The sequence below is a fragment of the Grammomys surdaster genome, unplaced genomic scaffold, assembly GCF_004785775.1.
Source record: "Grammomys surdaster isolate TR1022 unplaced genomic scaffold, NIH_TR_1.0 62, whole genome shotgun sequence".
Lineage (NCBI taxonomy): Eukaryota > Metazoa > Chordata > Mammalia > Rodentia > Muridae > Grammomys > Grammomys surdaster.
This window is the reverse complement of record NW_021604564.1, coordinates 15,936,895-15,956,325: the sequence shown is the minus strand read 5'-3', so window position 1 is coordinate 15,956,325 and position 19,431 is coordinate 15,936,895. Positions and strand designations below refer to the sequence as shown.

Sequence of the window (19,431 nt, the reverse complement as noted above, 5' to 3'; positions counted from 1 at the left end):
TGTAGCAGTTGTTCTGTGACTTATAAAATGTGAAGGAGCCTCTGAAGTCAGTACTAGGCTTGTTTTGACAATTAACCCCCATTAGTATTCTGGACCACATAAAGCAAAACTCTTAAAAGGCTCTCTTTTCTTGAATGTGCTGTCAAATTGACTTCATCATTTAAATGGGACTGTAGACACAGTAAATGACGAGTTGATATTTATACAAAGCATAGCCTTAATTAAAATATTATGAGCAATTAAACCGAGTGTTCGTGGAATTATTGTACATTTATATGTAGCAGAGTAAAAACATTGCATAGGACTGTTAAGCTTTTTGTATGAATCTAATTAACTTTGACAGGCTTTGGGCTTTTTTCCCTCTTATTTTTAGAAGTGCTGCAGATAAATGTAGTTGCATCTGGAAAACTTCAAACAGTTTTGATCAGCACTTCAGGTCTGATTTAAAGTGTGTGCATTGAGACACTGTCTTAAATGGGCATTGACAGACAGGTGGTGTGCTCCTCCTTACAGTGGGAGCGGAGGTGGCTTAGAGAGTTGCAGCAGGCTGGAATCAGGGCGAACGCTTTTGGGTTTTGTCACAGTTCAGTGTCAGGTGGTCACTGTCGGTGAACAGATCTTTTTATATTTGGCTCTGGTTAACGCTGGAATGTGAACATGGGAGGTTACACTGCTGATTCCCCCAGACAAACAGGTAGAAGGGCTCTCTCTCCCCTCTTCTTTGCACTTCTGTAGTCTTCAGGAATTGGAGGCATCAGAAGCAAACCCAGAATCCTTGTGCCTTTCTGGTTTCGGAGTGTTTCAATGGTCCTTCCAAAATTCAGGTTGAAATTTGATCTCTAATGGAACCATATTAAAAGACAGGATCATTTAGGGGGATTCAATCTTCAAGGTACAGTTTTAGTTAGCCAATGAGTTCTGGGCGTGGTTAGTGATGAAGGAAGGGGCTCCTGGTAAGAGCCATGAGGAGTTAGTTTAGTTCTTACATGCACTCATTTTGCCTGTGTATGTGTGTGGGTACATGTATGCCAAGGATTGCTTGTGGGAATCAGTTCTTTCCTTCTACCTTGTGGGTTCGGGAATCAAACTCAGGTTATCAGGCTTGAGAGCAGGTGCTTTAACCTGATGAGCCGTCTCAATTGCCCAAGACCACCGCTCTCCACTTTGAGCCTAATATTGTGAACCCAGAGGAGGCAGCACTGTCTGCCCCCAGAACCACCGTGTACAAACACCTACACATGTAGCCAGGAAAGGGCTACATCACAGGCCTTTCATGAAATTGACGTTTGTGTTTATCTTTGGGCTATCTCTTTAGCACCAATCTTTGTACTTTATTTACTAGGTCACTGGAGAAAGGCTCCTCTTCTAGCCTCAAGGGACATAGTGCAAGGTTACCTAGAGTTCATCAAGGCTTATTGTAGCATAAAAACTGGTACACACAGTAACAGCCATGGCTGAGGCTGCTCCTTCAGGAGTGTGTATATTCAGCTGTGTTTCTTGTGATTTTCTCAGTCCTCTTGGAGTGTTAAGAATGGCTAGTGCTGCCATAGGGTGGTCTGACTGGCTGTTCTTTTGCTCAAGGCAACAGAGGCAGCAAGGAGTTAAGGAGTCAAATGACCCAATTCCCAACATCTTGATTACTTACAGGAAAATGATCATTAAGAGTGGTTATTATAAGAATTTATAAAACATTATAAACACTGCTGCTGAATTTTAACAGATCCCAATGATGCTAACAACTGCCCAGTTCCTTAGGGAGGCATGGGTCCCCTCATCTGTCTCATTCTTGTCCCTTTCAAAATCCCAGTTATATGAGGTTGAGGAACAGTCAGAATTCCATTTTCAATAAATTTAAACTAATTGCTATATACTTAGTACACGTGATGTATCAGTTGCTCTGTAAGGCCTATGAGAGGTTTCAGAAATGAAAGAAGTATTGGTTTTGATCTTAAGGTGAGAACAAAATTATAGACAGAAAACCTTGTCCCAAGAAGCAGAATCATGACCAAGACGTACCAAGCCTATATGCTGCAGAAGAAGAACCAATGTTATATACTGTTTTAAAAAGGAAGTAGTTATTTATATGGTGATTCATTCAGCCCAGGATGGCTGGATATGGTAAAAGATGTTAAAATGTGATCTCTGTCCTTAAAGAACACGTATTGGAGGAGAAAGAATACTGAGGTACAGGAAAATAATAAAGAGAGAGAAAATCTGGGAAGAGAATATATTCGATGCTGTGATAAAGGCAGGGCTGTAAGTGACATAGTATTCAGAAAAGATGGTGATCACTACTGGCAAAAAACAAAGAGCATGTCATAAGGAAAAAAAATCAGACTTTTTATATTGTTTGGTTTTTCTTTCAGTTTTTAGCAGTCACAGAAAAAAGAAGACACACGAGGATTCATTGTATTCAGTGGTTGTCCTTTGAATAGCGTCTCTCTTCATTCTTCACCCTCACTAAAAACAAAAACAAAACAAAATCAAAATTCTCCCAAACCCCCAAATCAAAAAATCTCATCCCCCTCAACCACCCCCAAACCAAACCCAACCAAACCAAACCAAACCAAACCAAACCAAACCAAACCAAACCAAACCAAACCAAACCAAACCCAATTAAAAAAAAAAAAAACAGAACAACAAATTCATCCACAAATGATTCACGCAACCATTATGTTCTTATGTGCATTCATTTAATGTGCCAGGGCATGTGTACGTATGCATGTGCAGTTTGGCATGATGAGTTTTTCTCTTTATCTTTTTCTACTCTCCCTCTTTCTCTTTTTTTAGATTTTCATTTTTAGATGTAGTTTTATGATATTTGGCATGAAATCAAGAAAGTTCCTTGTAAGAGGCATCAAATATGATTTTGGGATCTTTCAAAGTGCATCAACGCATACTCACATATGCAAGTGGTAATGAGCACAGTACTATACTACACACTGTGTGCACATGACAGGAGACATGGTCGTAATGTAGCCTGATAGCTTTCTTCCCAAAGCATTAGGGAACTCATCTATGAACACGAAAGGAAAACTCACGCAGGATGGAACTGTTACAAGAAAGCTATAGAGTGAGGGTTGTGTATTTCGGAGTTGGATTTTCAGCACTGACTTCCTGCCAGCACTTCAGTGTTGCAATGGCTGTGTTAGCCCCTTGTATCTTTCACATTCATAAAGAATAATGGCACTGGGTGAGCATCCATATCTAGGGCAAGCCATGTTTGTTATTGAGTATCTGAAATAGTTAACTCTCAGATCCTGCTCCACTGCTATGCTTGCTTGCCTGCCTATCCTCATAGCTCCTGCCATGGTGATCATGGTTTAACCCTCTGACATCTAATTAATGCCTTTGAAAAAATAAATAGCCTTGGCCACGATGTCTCTTCACAGCAATGGAAAAGCAACTAAGACATAAGAAGACTAAATGCATTTACTCCTAAACAGCCTGGTGCTTAGGGTATCTGCATAGAAAGGTTAGAATGGCAACATGTGTTGGAGGATAAGATGCTTATTTGGAAATGTTTTGCCCTATCTATCTATCTATCTATCTATCTATCTATCTATCTATCTATCCATCCATCCATCCATCTATCTATCTATCTATCTATCTATCTATCTATCTATCTATCTATCTACCTGATATCTGAGTTATATAAAACTATATATCATTTGTCTTTTCTATCACCTGTACATCTTTATAATCTACCAATCTATCATTTATGGATCATGTTTCTGTCATCACTATATTTTTATCAATTATAACTATATCTTTCCACATATCTATCTATATAGTTATCCATTAGTTGTAGACAGAGGATTAAAACTCCCTTCCCCAATAGTTCCTTGAAACATTTACCTTCTATTTCTTTGGAGCTCAAGAACTTCCTTTAATTTAGAAGAAGTGCTGAGTCCTTGTCTGAAGGAAAACCTTTATGATTTGAACTGATCAAAGATACTACACAAGGTTCCCAGGCTCATGATTTCTTGCAAATACATTCCTTCAAATTTGGATGACTGAGGGCAAGTATTCATTTATTTGGTATTCATTTGCTAAGCACCCACTGTATGCAGAGGAAACTATGCATTGAACCCAAAGCGTTTCTAGTACACAGATGTATGAAGAACTTAGCTTGATTCTTGTAGGCAGTGTTATGGTCATGCTGGCTGTCCAGTCATGAGAATCAAATAATGAGTAAACCCGAATGATTTAATGCTGAGTGGTTATATATTATGTTTACCAATTAACGTAGCCTTTCATCATGAGCTGAACATTGCATACAGTTTCCGTTATGTAGAACCTCATGCTATTATTTATGTGAAAACTGAACATATATACACGATGCTGCATTTTTCCTGCTCTTGTGCCTTTTTGGGTCTGTGGTTTTGATTAACTCAGCATTTTATCTAATCTGTAAACCAGAAAATCAAAACCCCGTTCTAAGATGTCTATATCCTTATTCCCCTAATGGTCTTAAGAACAGCCAAGAGATTGTACAAAGAGCTCCTACCACTCTGGACAGGGATTGATCTTATTGATGAGTGGTTTACTAACTTCAGGGAATCAAGGGAATGGGAAATAGAATATTTGTTGACTGCTCAGGGTCTCAGTACTGGTCACTTTGAGAATTGCTCTCTACGTTTGAGCTATGACACATCACTGTCTCAGGAGCTGTGTCAGTTGCAGTAAGTACATGGTTCATGCTGCAAATTGTTTGATGGTATGTCTACCAGTTTAGACCCAATGGATTTGTCATTGGGCCTTTTTTGGACTAAAATAAAAATGTTAAGTTTATGGAAAGCAGCTATTTCTTCTGAGTTCACTCATATCTCCTTGGTGCCTTTCTTTTCCCTTTCTGTTCCATTTTGTATCTCTTGTTCTTTTTCTTTGTGTTCTATACTATCTCTGTCATTTCCACATGTCGTGACAGAGTTAAGATACTGTAACCTGTTTTGACCACCAGGAAAGATGTGTAAGCCAGTCTTCAGTAAGGCCAGTTTTCATGAATTACCTGAAGAATAATAAAGCCCTAGTTCTCAAGACTCTAGAATACCTAATCCTGTGCACCCTAGGTTGGACCCCCAGATGTGCATGTCCAACAATCTTTGAGAGCCCTGATTCAGAAAATTCCATGTCTCTTACCATTTTAAAATGTAAATTTAAAGATTCCCTCAAAATTTCAGAGAGTGGATTCTCATTTGGAACCCCTGTGTTTCTGGGGGAAGATTGGAAACTGATCATTGTTTAACTATTTTCCAGGAAGGACATGTCAGGGTTAGTAATAACTTCCCTAAATAGTGTTTTTTAAGTGAAAACATTAATTAAAAAGTATCTGTCTAAAATAATCATCTTAGTCCTAGGAACTCTTCAACTTAGAAAAGTATCCTCACGTAGTAATTAAGGACAATTACAAGACTTCTCTGTTTTCCCACCCATGTCTCTTTATATAAGCACTGTGCTGACATGGTATCTTACTACTAGTGTTAATTTAATTTTGATACACAAAATGATTCTGAAGAATAAGGGGAGTTGTCTCTGAAGAAAGAGTGAATCTGCTTACTCTGATTAAGGAAGATTTAATAGAAAGTATCTAGCTTCCTGAGATGAAAAGGCTTTGACTCAGATTGGATAGCACAAGTGGTATTAATTAGCTCAACTCTTTCAAGCAAAAAGCTTGTGTTAGAGAGTCCTATAGATTCATTGTGTACAGTGTGTCTCATTATATCTTCAGGTCTGAGGAATTGGAACTTTTGATCATCTTAAACTGACATGCCCCCCCACACACACACAAAATTTGTTGTTTGGAAATATTTTGAAATGACTAAGTAGAACAAAGAAAGGAACTATCATTTCATTTTTTTTGTAGGGAGAAATCTTACAATGTATTACCTCAATATTTTTGATGAGTCCATTTTTACTATGTTGAACAAAGTTCTTTCTGCCTGACTGAATTTTATATCCTTTGATCAATATCTTCTGTACTTTCTCAAACACTGGTGATTGTCATCCTACTCTGTACTTCTGTGAGTTCAAATTTTAGGTTCTATACAGAAAGGATATCCCACAAAACTTGTCCTTTTGTACCTGGTTAATTTTGGTTAACATAGAGTCTACAAGGTTCATTCATTTGTATTGTGACAAATGACAGGGTTCTCATCTTATCAAGGCTAAAGAGTTTGCGTGTGCGTGTGTGTGTGTGTGTGTGTGTGTGTCTGTTGTATATATGCATGTCTTGTATGCTCTTTGTTCATACACATCATGGCACTTACAATGGCTGTGTCTCAGCTATTGTAAGTAATGCTGCAGTGAGCAAAGAACAGATAGCTATAATTTAATTTGTCAATTCAGCACTTTTTGACCTGTACTGGGGCATGAGATTGGTGGGTCACATTATACTATTTTTACTTCCACATTGTTTTCCATTGTAACTGTACTTCCCCTCCAGCAGTGCAAAGACATTCTAGTACCACCATATCTTCTCCAACTCTTCACTGCTATCTTTCACTTACATAATAAAACTATTCTTATGAGATGACCTCTCACTGAGGGTTTAATCTGGTGAATAGTGATTTTTTTTTCATATTCCTGTTGGCCATTTGAGTCTTTGGGGGGAAAATGTCTAGTCAGATCCATTGTTACCATTTTAATTACGGTATTTGCTTTGTTATTTCTGGGTTGTTTTCATTCCTCGGGTTACCTATTGATCCTTTATTAAATGTGTGTTTTGAGAATAAGTCCCTTTTCCCATAAGTCTCCCCTACATCCCTGGTTGGTTTCTTACTTGTAAAGAAGGTTTTGTGTTGATATATTTATTGGTCCATCTTGGCTTCCGTTCTGTTTTCACATCAAACACTTATTGCCCAGGTCAATGTCTTAGATCTGGCTTCTTGTCTTTACTTCAGATGTGCCGATATTTTTCATTACTTCATTCATTCATTTATTGTGTATGTACACATGTGCTTGCATGTATGTGTCTCAGCGTACATGTGGAAGATTTGAGGTTATTGGTTCTCATACCATGTGGCTTCCAGGGACTAAACTTAAATCATTAGGCTTGACATCAAGTACTTTAAACCCTGAATCATCACAGTGACCCAGTTCTTTAAAATGACCCAATAGTTTAAAGTTATATTTAAGTCAGTGTGGCATTGACGTCTATATATGCAGTGAGATAAAATTTGAACTACATTTTGTATGTTGATGTCCAGTTGTTTGATCACCATCTATTGGAGAGATTTCCTTTCCCCATTGTATGCTCTTTGTATCACTGTAGAAACAAGCTTACTCTTAACTCTTGACTTTGAATGTGGCCTCTTTAGTCTGTTCTTTTCTTCTGTGTGATTTTTATGAATGTAGACCTGTTTTGGTCACTGTAGTTCTGTAATAGATCTTTAAGTCACATATAGTGATGCTTCTAGCTCTGTTAGTTTTGCTCAATACTGCTTGACCTATTTGAATTTTGTTTACTTTTTAAAGCTTTCTTTGGGTCCATACAGATATTAGATGTTTTAGAATTTACAGCTGACCAGTGTTGATTCTTTCACATCAAAAAGTATGGCTTATTTTCCTATTCATAAATATCTTCCTCCTTTAATTTCCTTAGTATTTTATAGTGCTTGATAAACAGATATTTCCTTTGATCAGAGCAAATCTCAGCTTAAATAGAAGCTTATATAATCTGGGGTATCTTCATTAAGAGTAAACACATCTTATGCTACCAATTTTGTACAAGTTGTACACTCTGAAAATATCATTTAGCCTCTTCTAGAAGTGAGTTTTTCTTTTTATTATTAACTTCAAGGACAGTTTATATTTGACTATAGTGTAGGTGCCTAACAGAATTGCTGATACATCATACAAGCTCAGAGAAATTTGGGAGAGTGAATTCATGAATTCTTCATCAGAAGGTCTTCAGAGCATGTGATTTCTATTAAGTTTGAACTGATACCACTGTTTATGACATGAGGTTGAACATACATTAGTATTAAAAGCCATGTTTTAGAGAAAGAAAATAGATCATATAAATCAGTCTTCACAAATGACTTCTAAACATAGATCAAGGAGCTGGGGAGAAGCCGGGAGAGTAGTTGGGGGAAGAGTCCTCAAACAGATACAGATGTGATACAAGGATGGTTAGTTGGGCTTCTCTAAGTGACACAGTTCTGTCTACTGTTTGGGGAAATGGGGCTTGGAAACAACATGCACTGTAGAAATTTAGCTAGTGAAATACTTAAGTCAGACAGACATTAACAGGGATCAAGAGGGCTGAGTAGATTAACTAGAAGGAACTGAGTGTAGACTAAGTGGCCAACGTTTGTACACTGTGTGGTCGGGGTGAGACTCACAAGGCTCTTTACTTTGAGGTAGCAAATAAGTAAGGCAACTAAATGCTTGCAGTTTCCTTTTAATTATGATCAGTGCAGTGACTTAGATTTTCCTGGGGATCTAAAGATTGCATAATACATTTAGGTGATTACAGAGCTAGTCAAAACAGTTTAAAGATATTCACAGATACTGAATTTTTTATATAAATGATTAGATTTTGAATTGTAAGGTGATCATTTAAAAGGAAGAAGTGCATTGTTAGCCCATTGTGTCCTGGATCGATGAGGACCACCCATTCCTTTTAAATCCTTTATGCATCATTGCTAAGAGATTGCCCAGGGAACACCAAATCTCATTTATAATGGTTATTTGAATATTCTATGTAAATGCTAATCTTCTGAAGACTTAGAGAAATCATTGTAGATTAAAATAAGAAATAAAGCTTTGCATTTATAAGAAATTAATGATGGTTCTGAAAATGAGCAACTATTTAGTGCTGGGAGAAATAAATATAAATTGTAACATCTATCTGATGGAGGTTTGTTTAGATTGCTTCTGGTGATAAACCATCTATAATAATATAAATCAAGGCTGGTGTTTGCTATAAATTTGCAATGTTTAGCATAATTTTCGTTTGCACTTCATACTAAAGTGACACTAAGAAATATGAGATTAATAGTTAGTTATTAAGTGGAAATGACTTTCATAGCTGTAGTCATTTTTAGAAACGGTTATGTGTAATTCATTTAGGGAGCAGAGGAAATTAATTTGCAGCTGTGGAGAGATCCAGCTTATGACAACAAAGCAGGAAGTGCACACAGTAATAAACTTCAGAAACATGAGGGTGAATTCCTTTGTAAGCTCTCCTTTGGGTTGCCTGTCCTCTATGTGCTCTTTAGATCACCTTGCTATTATCTGCAGACTCTAGAATGCTCTACTATCAGCTTGAGGACAAGGAAGGCCAACGTCTGCTCTCCAGTTATGTCACAATATGAAGGAGCACAGGCTGAGGCATACCTAAGAGGATCGAGGGTCACAAGCAGCAGCAGCAGCATGCTGCCTTGTTATTAATTTTAATTAGTGTTTTCATTAGGAAGTGTCACTTTAAGTTCTTCTTTGAAAGAAAATGACACATTATCCACTTTCATCTGTTTCACTGTGTGGCAAATTAGTAACGATGTAAAAATTAGATGCTATAGATTGTTAATTCTTTGAAAAATTTATCCTCAGTTTATAAATGTGATAAAAATCTACACCTAATGTAAAGCTAAACGTGGATTATCTGTCACATATTGCTATGAACCCGTCCCATGCATTAAATGGTATGTACATCTGGATTACTGTGTCCCATTAAATGCAAAAGAGTCCAGTCATTTATCTGGGAAGAACCAAATGAACACCCTCTTTATACCGTAGTAGAACTAAGTTAGAAATAATAATATTTTAGTCTGGAGCCAAAGATCACATTTAAGAATTTAGAAGGTAGGTTTGAACTCTTTGTCAAAGTGTTATTTTAAGTATGTGTTTAGAGGTTCTACTTCATAAGATATCCATCAAAGCTAGGTGAAATCTTTTAAAACACTTATAACAACAACAACAACAACAACCACAACACAGGAACATTTGGAAACAATGTTAGGTCTCCTGGTAGACCCGAGAAGGGAGTTGTGGTGGGGCAGCACAGTGCAGTGGAGTGATGGGGCTCAGTGGGGATTCACTAGGGTGTGAGTGTGGATCTAGGCAGAGGTGGCTCTGAGTTAACTAAGGTGGAATGTGAGGAGAAGAATAATGTCTCAAAGCAAGCTTATAGCATGGCGTAAACTGTCCTTTCTGTCTCTTCCCTTCTCCAGGGACCTGCTAAGGTGGTTAGTTCCATGAGACTGACACTTCTATAAGGTAGCAAGGATGACAGATGGAGGGAAACTTCCAAATCAGGCAGCCATTCTGGCTTGCAAACTAGTTGTGCTAGTGTACAACACAGGGCTATTTGTTTACTTATCTAATCAATAACTTATGTCAACTTGTTGCCCTTGTTTCCATCATTACACATCATTTGTTAATTATAAAGTCACTTGTTAACTTATTTCAGCTCAGTTTAAAGCCTGTGTGTATTAGCCCATGAATGAATGAATAAAATACAACTTTAATTGGCCTTACATGTCAGCCTCAACATCTGGCTCCTCCTTTCTGCCATTAGAAACTGGAATCATAATTCCAATAGCAACCAGGACCCAAGAAGGACAATGGAAGGGTTTGTTGTCATCTGTGATTGAGACATTTCTTTTTCCTCTCACATGTTTTCCTAACAGGCCTGGCTTTTGTGTTGGACGAGGAAGGGAGGAGTAGCAAAGGATTCTGGGATTCTGTCAGGGTTAAAGAAGGTACTTTAGATTGCTTTGCTTGCTTTGGTCTGAAGTTGGTGATTTGTATTTTTGATGTCATTCATTTGAACCCAGAGAAGGGTAGTTAGAAATTAATACTGCCTAACTCTTGTACATGATGGAGGAAAATCTTTCTTTTACGAATTTAAGTCCAACTAGACAGCTGATGTGATTTCTAGAAACTCTTTCTGCCTCATTTGTGATTTGGCTTAAAATACTATGGAAGAAATTGTCCTTAGCCAATCTCTGTGAGGAATTAATAAGTCTCCCTAATTATTTTTGAGGGCAGTTTACCTACATTGTTGAGTAGTTTGGTGATGTGTCCTTTACTGGCTAGCCCTCATTATGTTTCTCAGTTCATCACTTCCTAGTCAGTACTTTATGAAAGATGATACATACCCAATGTCTTATTTTGTGGAATGCTTCTGAAACAATCCATTATGTGTACAGTTACAAAATAAATAACTTTCAAATGAGTGGATTGGTGGACAGGTAAAAGGAGATGTTGTTTATTGGAATTCAATGTGAACTTCTGTGTAATGTTATAACTGTTGATAACAAAATATCAGATCCTTGTGCTCATAAATATATAAATATATTTGTATTCATATATACATATGAATATATTTATATCTCTATAGAGATGGTTATATACTATATATGCTATACATATTATATACTTGTACATATATGTTCATATATATCATATATGTATAAATATATACATATATATGTATATATACAAAAGTATATTTGTGTTCCCTATTAGCAGATTTTTGTCTTCAAAGGCAGGGATTTTCTGTGTATTGGAGCTATGGTTGTCCTGGACTCATTTATGTAGACCAGGTTGACCTCGAACTCACAGAGATATGCCTACCTCTGCCTCCAAAGTGCTGGCAGTAAAGGCTTGTGTCACCATGCCTGCCTAGCAGATTCTTAAAAGCTGAGAATTTCTTTAGATTTGCTGCCCAATTCTTGATGATTTTAAGAATGTCTGTCTTAGGTATAATTTTATACTTCTTTTGTTACTTCCTCATTTATATTAAGCATTAAAATGTGCTATTCAAATGCATAAGTGAAGTTCAGAAGTTGGCAATGACAAATTTAAACAACAATCACCTCTTAGAAATGTATGTGGATGTGAGAAGTGAGCTGTGAGCTAAGGAAAGGAAACCGTGGTCAGCAGGAGTGGTGGCACTGAGTCATGTTTGGGTACACTTTTAGACATTTGTTTATCGGTATTAAATTTGCATCCCCAGGCAAGTTCACAATGTTTAGGAGCTGACTGTAGCAACTCAAATAGAATTCACTTTTTCTTTAGCTGGCAGTGAGTAGGATCTTAGTCATAAAATGGTCTGAGACTGGAAAGAAGGTAGACTGTAGCAGAATGTCAGCTTTGTGGAATCGGGAGCATCAGAGTCGTTGGACTAATCTTTCACCTTCTCAGTTTGTGTCAGCGCATGGATTTGTCAAAGGCCTTGAAGGCATGGACAGCATGAGCAGTTTGCCCAGCTTGCTACTATCATTAGTATTATTCCAAATGAAGACTACTTTGAGCTAGAAAATATGTCGATACCAAAAGAATCATTAAACTCACAAAAGCTTCTAAATGATATTGGTACTTTATGGAGATTATCAGTGTATTCTAGTCCTAAAGTCCTATGAGTCTGGACTAAGTTTCTTTAAGGTATATTCCACTTGTGGGATCCTACAGTGTGATGCTCTTCTTCATTGTCAACAGAATGTTTGACTCATACCCTTTCCTTCCCAGATTGCTTTATAACAAAAGCAGGAATCAAGCCTTGACAGAGAGGTTGACAATTATTTGTGTTTAAACAAACATCACATTTTATGTGAAATCAAGATAAACATACAGATGGAAAATACTGCTCAGAAGTGTGTTCCAGGAAAGATTGAAGTTCTTTGATGAACTGGCTTCATGAGTATTGAGAATCCTGATATTCTTTTCTTTCTAAAATTGGGCTAAAAAAAATTCAGAACTTAATATACAACCTAATGATCTTAACCATGTGGGAATGTAACAGCTTGCATATCTCGAAGATGTTCTTGATCTTCAAAATCTATTTCAGTTTTCTCTCTTCCTGTCCTCCAGTATCACAAATATTTTATCTCAATCGACACATGATAATTGTACACTGCTATGAAGCCTGAACTTTTCAAAAACATTGCCTGACTTTTTGCCTGTCACTTTTTAAAAAAGATTTATTTATTTTATGTATGTGTATTTTTAATTTTTTTATATATGAGTATGCTGTCTTCATGCACACCAAAACAGGGCATTGGATCCCATTACAGATGGTTGTGAGCCACCGTGTGGTGCTAGCAATTGAAGTCAGGACCACTAGAAGAGCAGCTAGTGTCCTTAACCACTGAGCCATCTCCCCAGATCTCGCCTGTTATTTTCTATATGTATTTCTCTAAGCCATTACAAACATTTTGTAAAAAATGGACAGAAAATCACCCATGTTTTGTACAAAAGAACTTGCTTACACCTTCTTGTGTAACTGCTCATTTCTCTTTTGGTGAAGGCCAAATGTTTGCAGAGAGGAGCAGCTGACCTTGGTAAGACTGTCACGCCCGTGCACCCAAGCTTTCATAGACACCATCCAGTTCTGGAAACAAGGCTGCTCAGGCCCTCGGTGGTGCATCGGATATGAAAGACGGTAAGGTGATGTCCTAACTCCTGTAATTGTTAAAACCCCAAACCAGAAGCCTCATCTGTTCCTAAATACTTTATCCCATGAACTGTAGGAAATAGTTGGATAATTAAGTCAAGGAGCCAAGGAGCACTTACCAAGAAGATTTACAGTTACACAGTTTCTTTCATCAGTGGGTTGGGTGCTTATTTTATGTTAAACCTCGACTATGTGTGAACTATCTTTGATTTGATGATACCAATTTTACCTCTGGATATGATGTAGCATTGAAAGCTAAAGATCAGAGAACCAGCAGAAACAAGGGATATTGTGTTGGTTTGCTAAATTTGGCTCTGCTTGATCCAGGGTGTCTGCAGCTGTGAACCAACATCTGACCTGCTCTTGTCATGGAGAAACACTTTGATACCACAGGTTCTTAACTTTACTACAACCTTTGAATGCGGATCAACACAGCAGGCTGTGAGGAGGGAGAACAGCAAGTGTCCACAATGCTTTCTAAGAGTCCAGGCTTCAGGGGGACCTTATTTTGTTCAAAGATTTAAAATAGTTTCACAAATCATATAAGAACCTTTTGATACTAATGGGTGCTAATGGATTTTATGTAAATCAATCAAAAGGATCTAAATTTATGATAAATCTTAATAGGAAAGCGTGGTTTAATACTATTCTCAGCAGTGAAATGTTAGGGTGTTTTTAATTATCTAGCCTTTATATTGTACAAGCATGGGAACAGTTTTAATACAGACTAAATACTTTATAAGTATAAATATGTATATGTGTATGTATATGTGAATGTGTATTTATCCTTGAGATGAATACTCTTTTGGGGGTGTTGTTTTAAATTGAGAATATTTAATTGACAGTTAAGTCAGAAAAATTTCCCTATTTATTACTTGCTTTATGGCCCTAAGTTAAATTCATATATTTCTCTGAGCTTTAGTGTGTAAAGCTGTAAAAATAACGGCATGCATAGATAGCATGAGGAGCGCTGATTACATATTTTACACGTGCAACATAACTTTGATACCCTGAAGATACTCAAGATGTGTGTTAATACAAACAAGTAGCAATGAATTTATTATAAAATTAGGAAGATGCTTATAGTATATATAATTTTTATTTATTTTAAGAGTATGTATGTGTGCATGCATGTGTCTGTGTGTGAGTTTGTGTGTGTGTGTGTGTGTGTGTGTGTGTATGTGTGCCTGCCTGTGTGCCATAGCACACATGCAGTAGTCAGTGAACAGCCCTAGGTGTTGGTTTTCACTTTCAAGGTTGTTTGAGGCCAGGTCACTTTTGTCACTGTGACTTACCTGACCAGTGATACTCTAGGAGTTCTCCTGCTTCTGCCTCCTATCAGCTCTCTAGAAGTGCTGGGATTATAAATGTGTTTCAGCTTTCATGTATATTCAAGGGATTGAACGAAGGTCACTAGTTTGGAGGAGAAGCCCTTTACCAAGTACGACGTTTCTCTAGCCCTAGAAATTGTTTTTTTAAAAATGGTTTTTCATTTAACTTTTTTGTATTACCTCAATGTGGTTTAATCATTGTAAATATTGATCTGAACCAAAGAGAATCCTCGGCCTTGTAGCTGCCTAGAATTGGGGGAAAACAAACATGAATGTGTAATACCGGCTTCATCTGTTTATCGTAGAGAGCTTACTAGTTTAACAATTCTGTTTGTGGCACTGATTGGGAACGTAGCAATGTAGGAAAATAATTGGTGTTCTGCCAAACATCCCCTTTTTTTGTTAGTATATACATCTAGTCATATCCTAATTGGAAAGATGTACACAAAAAATACTAGGCAATATTGCAAAATGTTGAATAATTAAATGCCATAAGCAATACTGGAGCCAATAAACTCTGTAGCAGTAAAGAGAGTTGACATGGAGGGGGAGACTTTATAGGAAGTGGAAACAGAGACTGGTTTTGAATAATGAAGGATTTGAGCTAGGACACAGGTCAATGCACATGAATGAGAAAGAGGAGCTAGAACTTTGAGGGTTAAAGCATCCATGGAGCTTTGATTTGATAGGGGATCAGAAAGCTTTGAGGTGTCTGGTGCCATGGTCAGCAGACAATTCAACACTATGGTAAATGAAATCAGCATGTTTAGAGGTGTCTGGTGCCACAGTCAGCAGACACTTCAACACTAGCTAAATGTCCTATTCCCTTCTCAGGAAAGGTCTTTGAACTCCTCTGTTACTGTAATTGCTACATCTCAAGTGAAAATTTGACATTGCATTTATTTTTTTTAATAAAGATTTTATTTTTAAGCGTGTGTGTGTGTGTGTGTGTGTGTGTGTGTGTGTGTGTGTACACTGTCTGCAGAGGACAGAACAGTGTCAGATCCCCTGAAGCTGGAGCTACAGGTGGTTGTAAGCTGCTACAAATGGGCACTGGTAACTTGAATCTTCTGCAAGGACTTTGAGCCATCTCTGCAGCCCACATTCAAACTTTTTCCTATCATGAACTGTGCTCATTCTGGGGGGGGGGCACAAACACTTTCATTGGTTGATTCCTTGTATTCTCCCTACCCTAACTAAGGAAAATCACCCTGTTTTGGACTTTAACTCTGGTTGAGAATGCAAGCTATAGTGGGACCAGTGTATAATGAACCTTTGATGTTAACCTGAAATGAATACATCTTCTTATTTCAGGATTTCAGTATTCTTCTTTTTTTGGGGGGAGGGGGTGCAGCGAACATTTATTGATGGTATTTAAGAGAATAGGGAGGGCTCCCTAGGCCACTCCTGTTATTATGGGGGTCTGGGATGGAAATTGTGAGAGAGATGCTTAGTGTTGGGGACAGGGACTCCTCTCTCAGTATTCTTGCTGGGGTGGATGGTCCAGGACTTCTTCTCCTTTGAGGCCATGTAGGCCATGAGGTCCAGTTGCTGTAGTCATATTCACTGTCATACCAGGAAATGAGCTTTACAAAGTTGTCATTGAGAGCAATGCCAGCCCTAGCATCAAAGGTGGAAGAGTGAGAGTTGTTGTTGAAGTCGCAAGAGACAACTTGGTCCTCAGTGTAGCCCAGGATGCTCTTCAGTGGGCCCTTAGATGCCTGCTTCACTGCATTCTTTTCATCATACTTGGAAAGGTTTCTCCAGGTGGCATGTCAGATCCACAATGGATTGGGGGTAGGAACACGGAAGGCCAGGTCAGTGAGCTTCCTGTTCAGCTTTGGGATGACCTGGCCCACAGCCTTGGCAGCACCAGTGGATGCAGGGATGATTTCTGGGCAGCCCCACAGCCATCACGCCACAGCTTTCCAGAGGGCCATCCACAGTCTTCTTGAGTGACAGTGATGACATGGCCCGTGGTCATGAGCCCTTCTACAATTTTGGATTTCATTCTTGATAACTTGAGAGGTTTTCAGGATAGACTATGCTATCTGGATATCAGGATAAACTACACATAGGGTTCTTCTTAATCTTCCTCAACCTATGCCTACAATGATATTTATTACATGTGTGATGTGGAGTCATGAACTATATACAAAGTATATATCTATAGCTATCCATCTTCTCATTCATCTACCTCCCAATGTATGTGGCAGAATTTGAATTGGAGGGAGGCATTTTTATAATTGCAAAATGATGAGTTTGCCATCAGAGGAATGATACATTTTCCTGATTGCTATCCTGTGCTCTGTAGGATTCGCTACTACATCATCTACAGACATGTGTATGCCATAGAGCACCAGACAGTCTTCCAGTGCTGCCCTGGCTGGAGCCGATGGGATGATGAACCAGGCTGCTTCTCCTGTAAGTTGTAATTCTTCCTGCCAAGTTCTCTGTTACAAAAAGGAAATGCTGTTGCTTCAACTACATGCTGCCTATCACATTTCAGTATCTTTAGAAGCACTGCAAATTCAGAGCATTACTCTCACCAATGGCTCTCAACCTTCCTGATGCTGTGGTCCTTTGATATAGTTCCTCATTTTGTGGTGACCCCCAACCATAAAATTATTTTTGTTGCTACTTCATAACTGTAATTTTGCTACCGTTATGAACCACAATGTAAATATCTGTATTTTCTGGTGATCTTAGGCAACCCCTGTGAGGAGTCATGGCCCACAGGTTGAGAACCACTGCTCTACACTAATGACTCACACGTTTCATGGGAAAATATACATACAAAGCCTTTCTGTTAAGCATTTTAATGATGGGTTGCAGCTCAGGACCCATGAAAGCTACCGTGCATTCTGTCACTATAAAGGACAGTTGCTTTAAAGCCAGAAAGGCTTTCCTTGATATCTGTCCCACTTGCCTGTTAGCCCTTTCCAGTATCATCAAATTTGTAATCCATAGTTGGTTCAAAAGTCCGGAGGGAAATCACCGTACTAAATCCAAATGGGATTTCTCAACTTGGGCTTGTCGTGATTAATTGCAGAACTCTGGAGGCAGTTTACTTTTCAAGATGAGGTTTTCCACTGTTTACAAACCTCTGGTGAAGGTATTTCTGAACCTTCAGAATGTTGGGTTTGGCAGCTCTCAGGAGTAAAGCCAGTAGCATTATATGGCTCCCCAGGCTGTGAGCGGTGGTGTGTTTCATGAGGCATTTTGTGCTGATGGTGATTGCCAAGTCCTCTAGACTGCTCTGTGGGCCTAGGATTACCATAGCACAGTTCATCTCTCTTGCCTCTGTGTGCTGTAGAGAGTGCCAGGATCCACTCTCCTTTCTCTATGAGCTTTCTGCTCTTAAAAGACAATGGAGAAGTTTTGTTGAATGTGGGCATAGGGTTGAGTGCTATGGCAAGAATATGTTTAAACTGAGGCCACTGGGGCTGGCTGGTTTAACATCAGTGAAAAGATCTGCCCACAATACCATCCTAAGTATGTCACAAAGACTAGAAAATTGACGACTTTGCAATAAAGTTTTTATATTTATTGTTTAACAACTGTTCAAGTTCTTTGCCTCTGGTTAGATATCAGCATTTTGTTTGGATTTTTTATTTTGTGTTAAAGATCATTTTGATCACAGTCACCTTATCGTGCAACTTCTTTATTCCAATACTTCACTCACAATGTGAATACAAATAGTCTGGTCTCTTGTTAAAAGGTAGATTCATATTAATTCGGTCTAGAGCAGTTCTCAGAATCAACATTTATGCAAAAGCTTCAGGAATGTTCCTACAGATAATTCTGCAAGGCTTCAGTCAGCCATTGTCTTGTAATGGCAATTTTCTATAACGATTTTATATATGATGTCTTCTGAAGAGGCCAGTGGAAATTTCTAAATCATGTTATATTAACTGTCCAGTGTGTACCTATTCTGATGGTTTCCTTTCTTTCTCCCAACTATACCTGTCCTTCTTTTGCCCATTCCTTTTAGCTGTCTCTTCCTTGGGAACTCATTTCAGTGGAAGGGAGTGCTCAGATGGGGATGCTCAGCAGTGCCTTTGTTCACAAGGATTTCATGGACCTCACTGTCAATATGGTAAGTCACCAACAGGGCCATTCTGTTGGAGTTTAACACCATCTGCCAGTTGTGTCCTGGCAGGTTAACTCTCTGGGAATTAGTGACCATAGAAAATGAGTGACCAAGCAGAAATCCAGACTCACAGTGTAATCAGCATCATAAAATATGCTTGTGGTTTAATTGTAAATCTTCACTGTAAGAATTCAAAAGGTCATTGTAAGTAGAAGATGCTATACTTTGTAAAGAAGTTGTTGGATGCTAAATCTCTCATGGAAGAAAGCTTGAAAATTGCTACTGTGGTATGGTGTTCTGTGAGATCCCTGGATTCCATAATGAGCAAAATACAATCAGTGTGAAGTTTATGTTAGGTAATACTGACTAATCTTATCCTGTTATCTTAAAAAAAAATTACAAAACCTGGAAGTCATAAGACTTGGATGGTTTGCAAAACTTCAACACTTGTTAATCTACTTTTCAAGACTGGAGGCTTGACTGTTAATTTGGACATGCACATATAGGATGTTTCTTGTCTGGGAAGTTTCCAGATGACCAAGGATCTAGCCTCTACTACAGAATGAAGTCTCTCTCTCTCTCTCTCTCTCTCTCTCTCTCTCTCT

The 19,431-nt window shown here is 38.2% G+C and overlaps 1 protein-coding gene across 1 annotated transcript in view; it reads left to right on the top strand.

Moving 5' to 3' along the window:
- Positions 1-19,431, top strand: part of LOC114617084 (EGF-like and EMI domain-containing protein 1) — a 572,239-nt gene that overhangs the window by 45,012 nt on the left and 507,796 nt on the right. Inside the window, exons 2-4 of the mRNA XM_028762604.1 lie at positions 13,256-13,390; positions 17,048-17,157; positions 18,728-18,832. Of these exons, the coding sequence (XP_028618437.1) occupies positions 13,256-13,390; positions 17,048-17,157; positions 18,728-18,832 (350 nt within the window). The remainder of the gene's footprint in view (positions 1-13,255; positions 13,391-17,047; positions 17,158-18,727; positions 18,833-19,431) is intronic.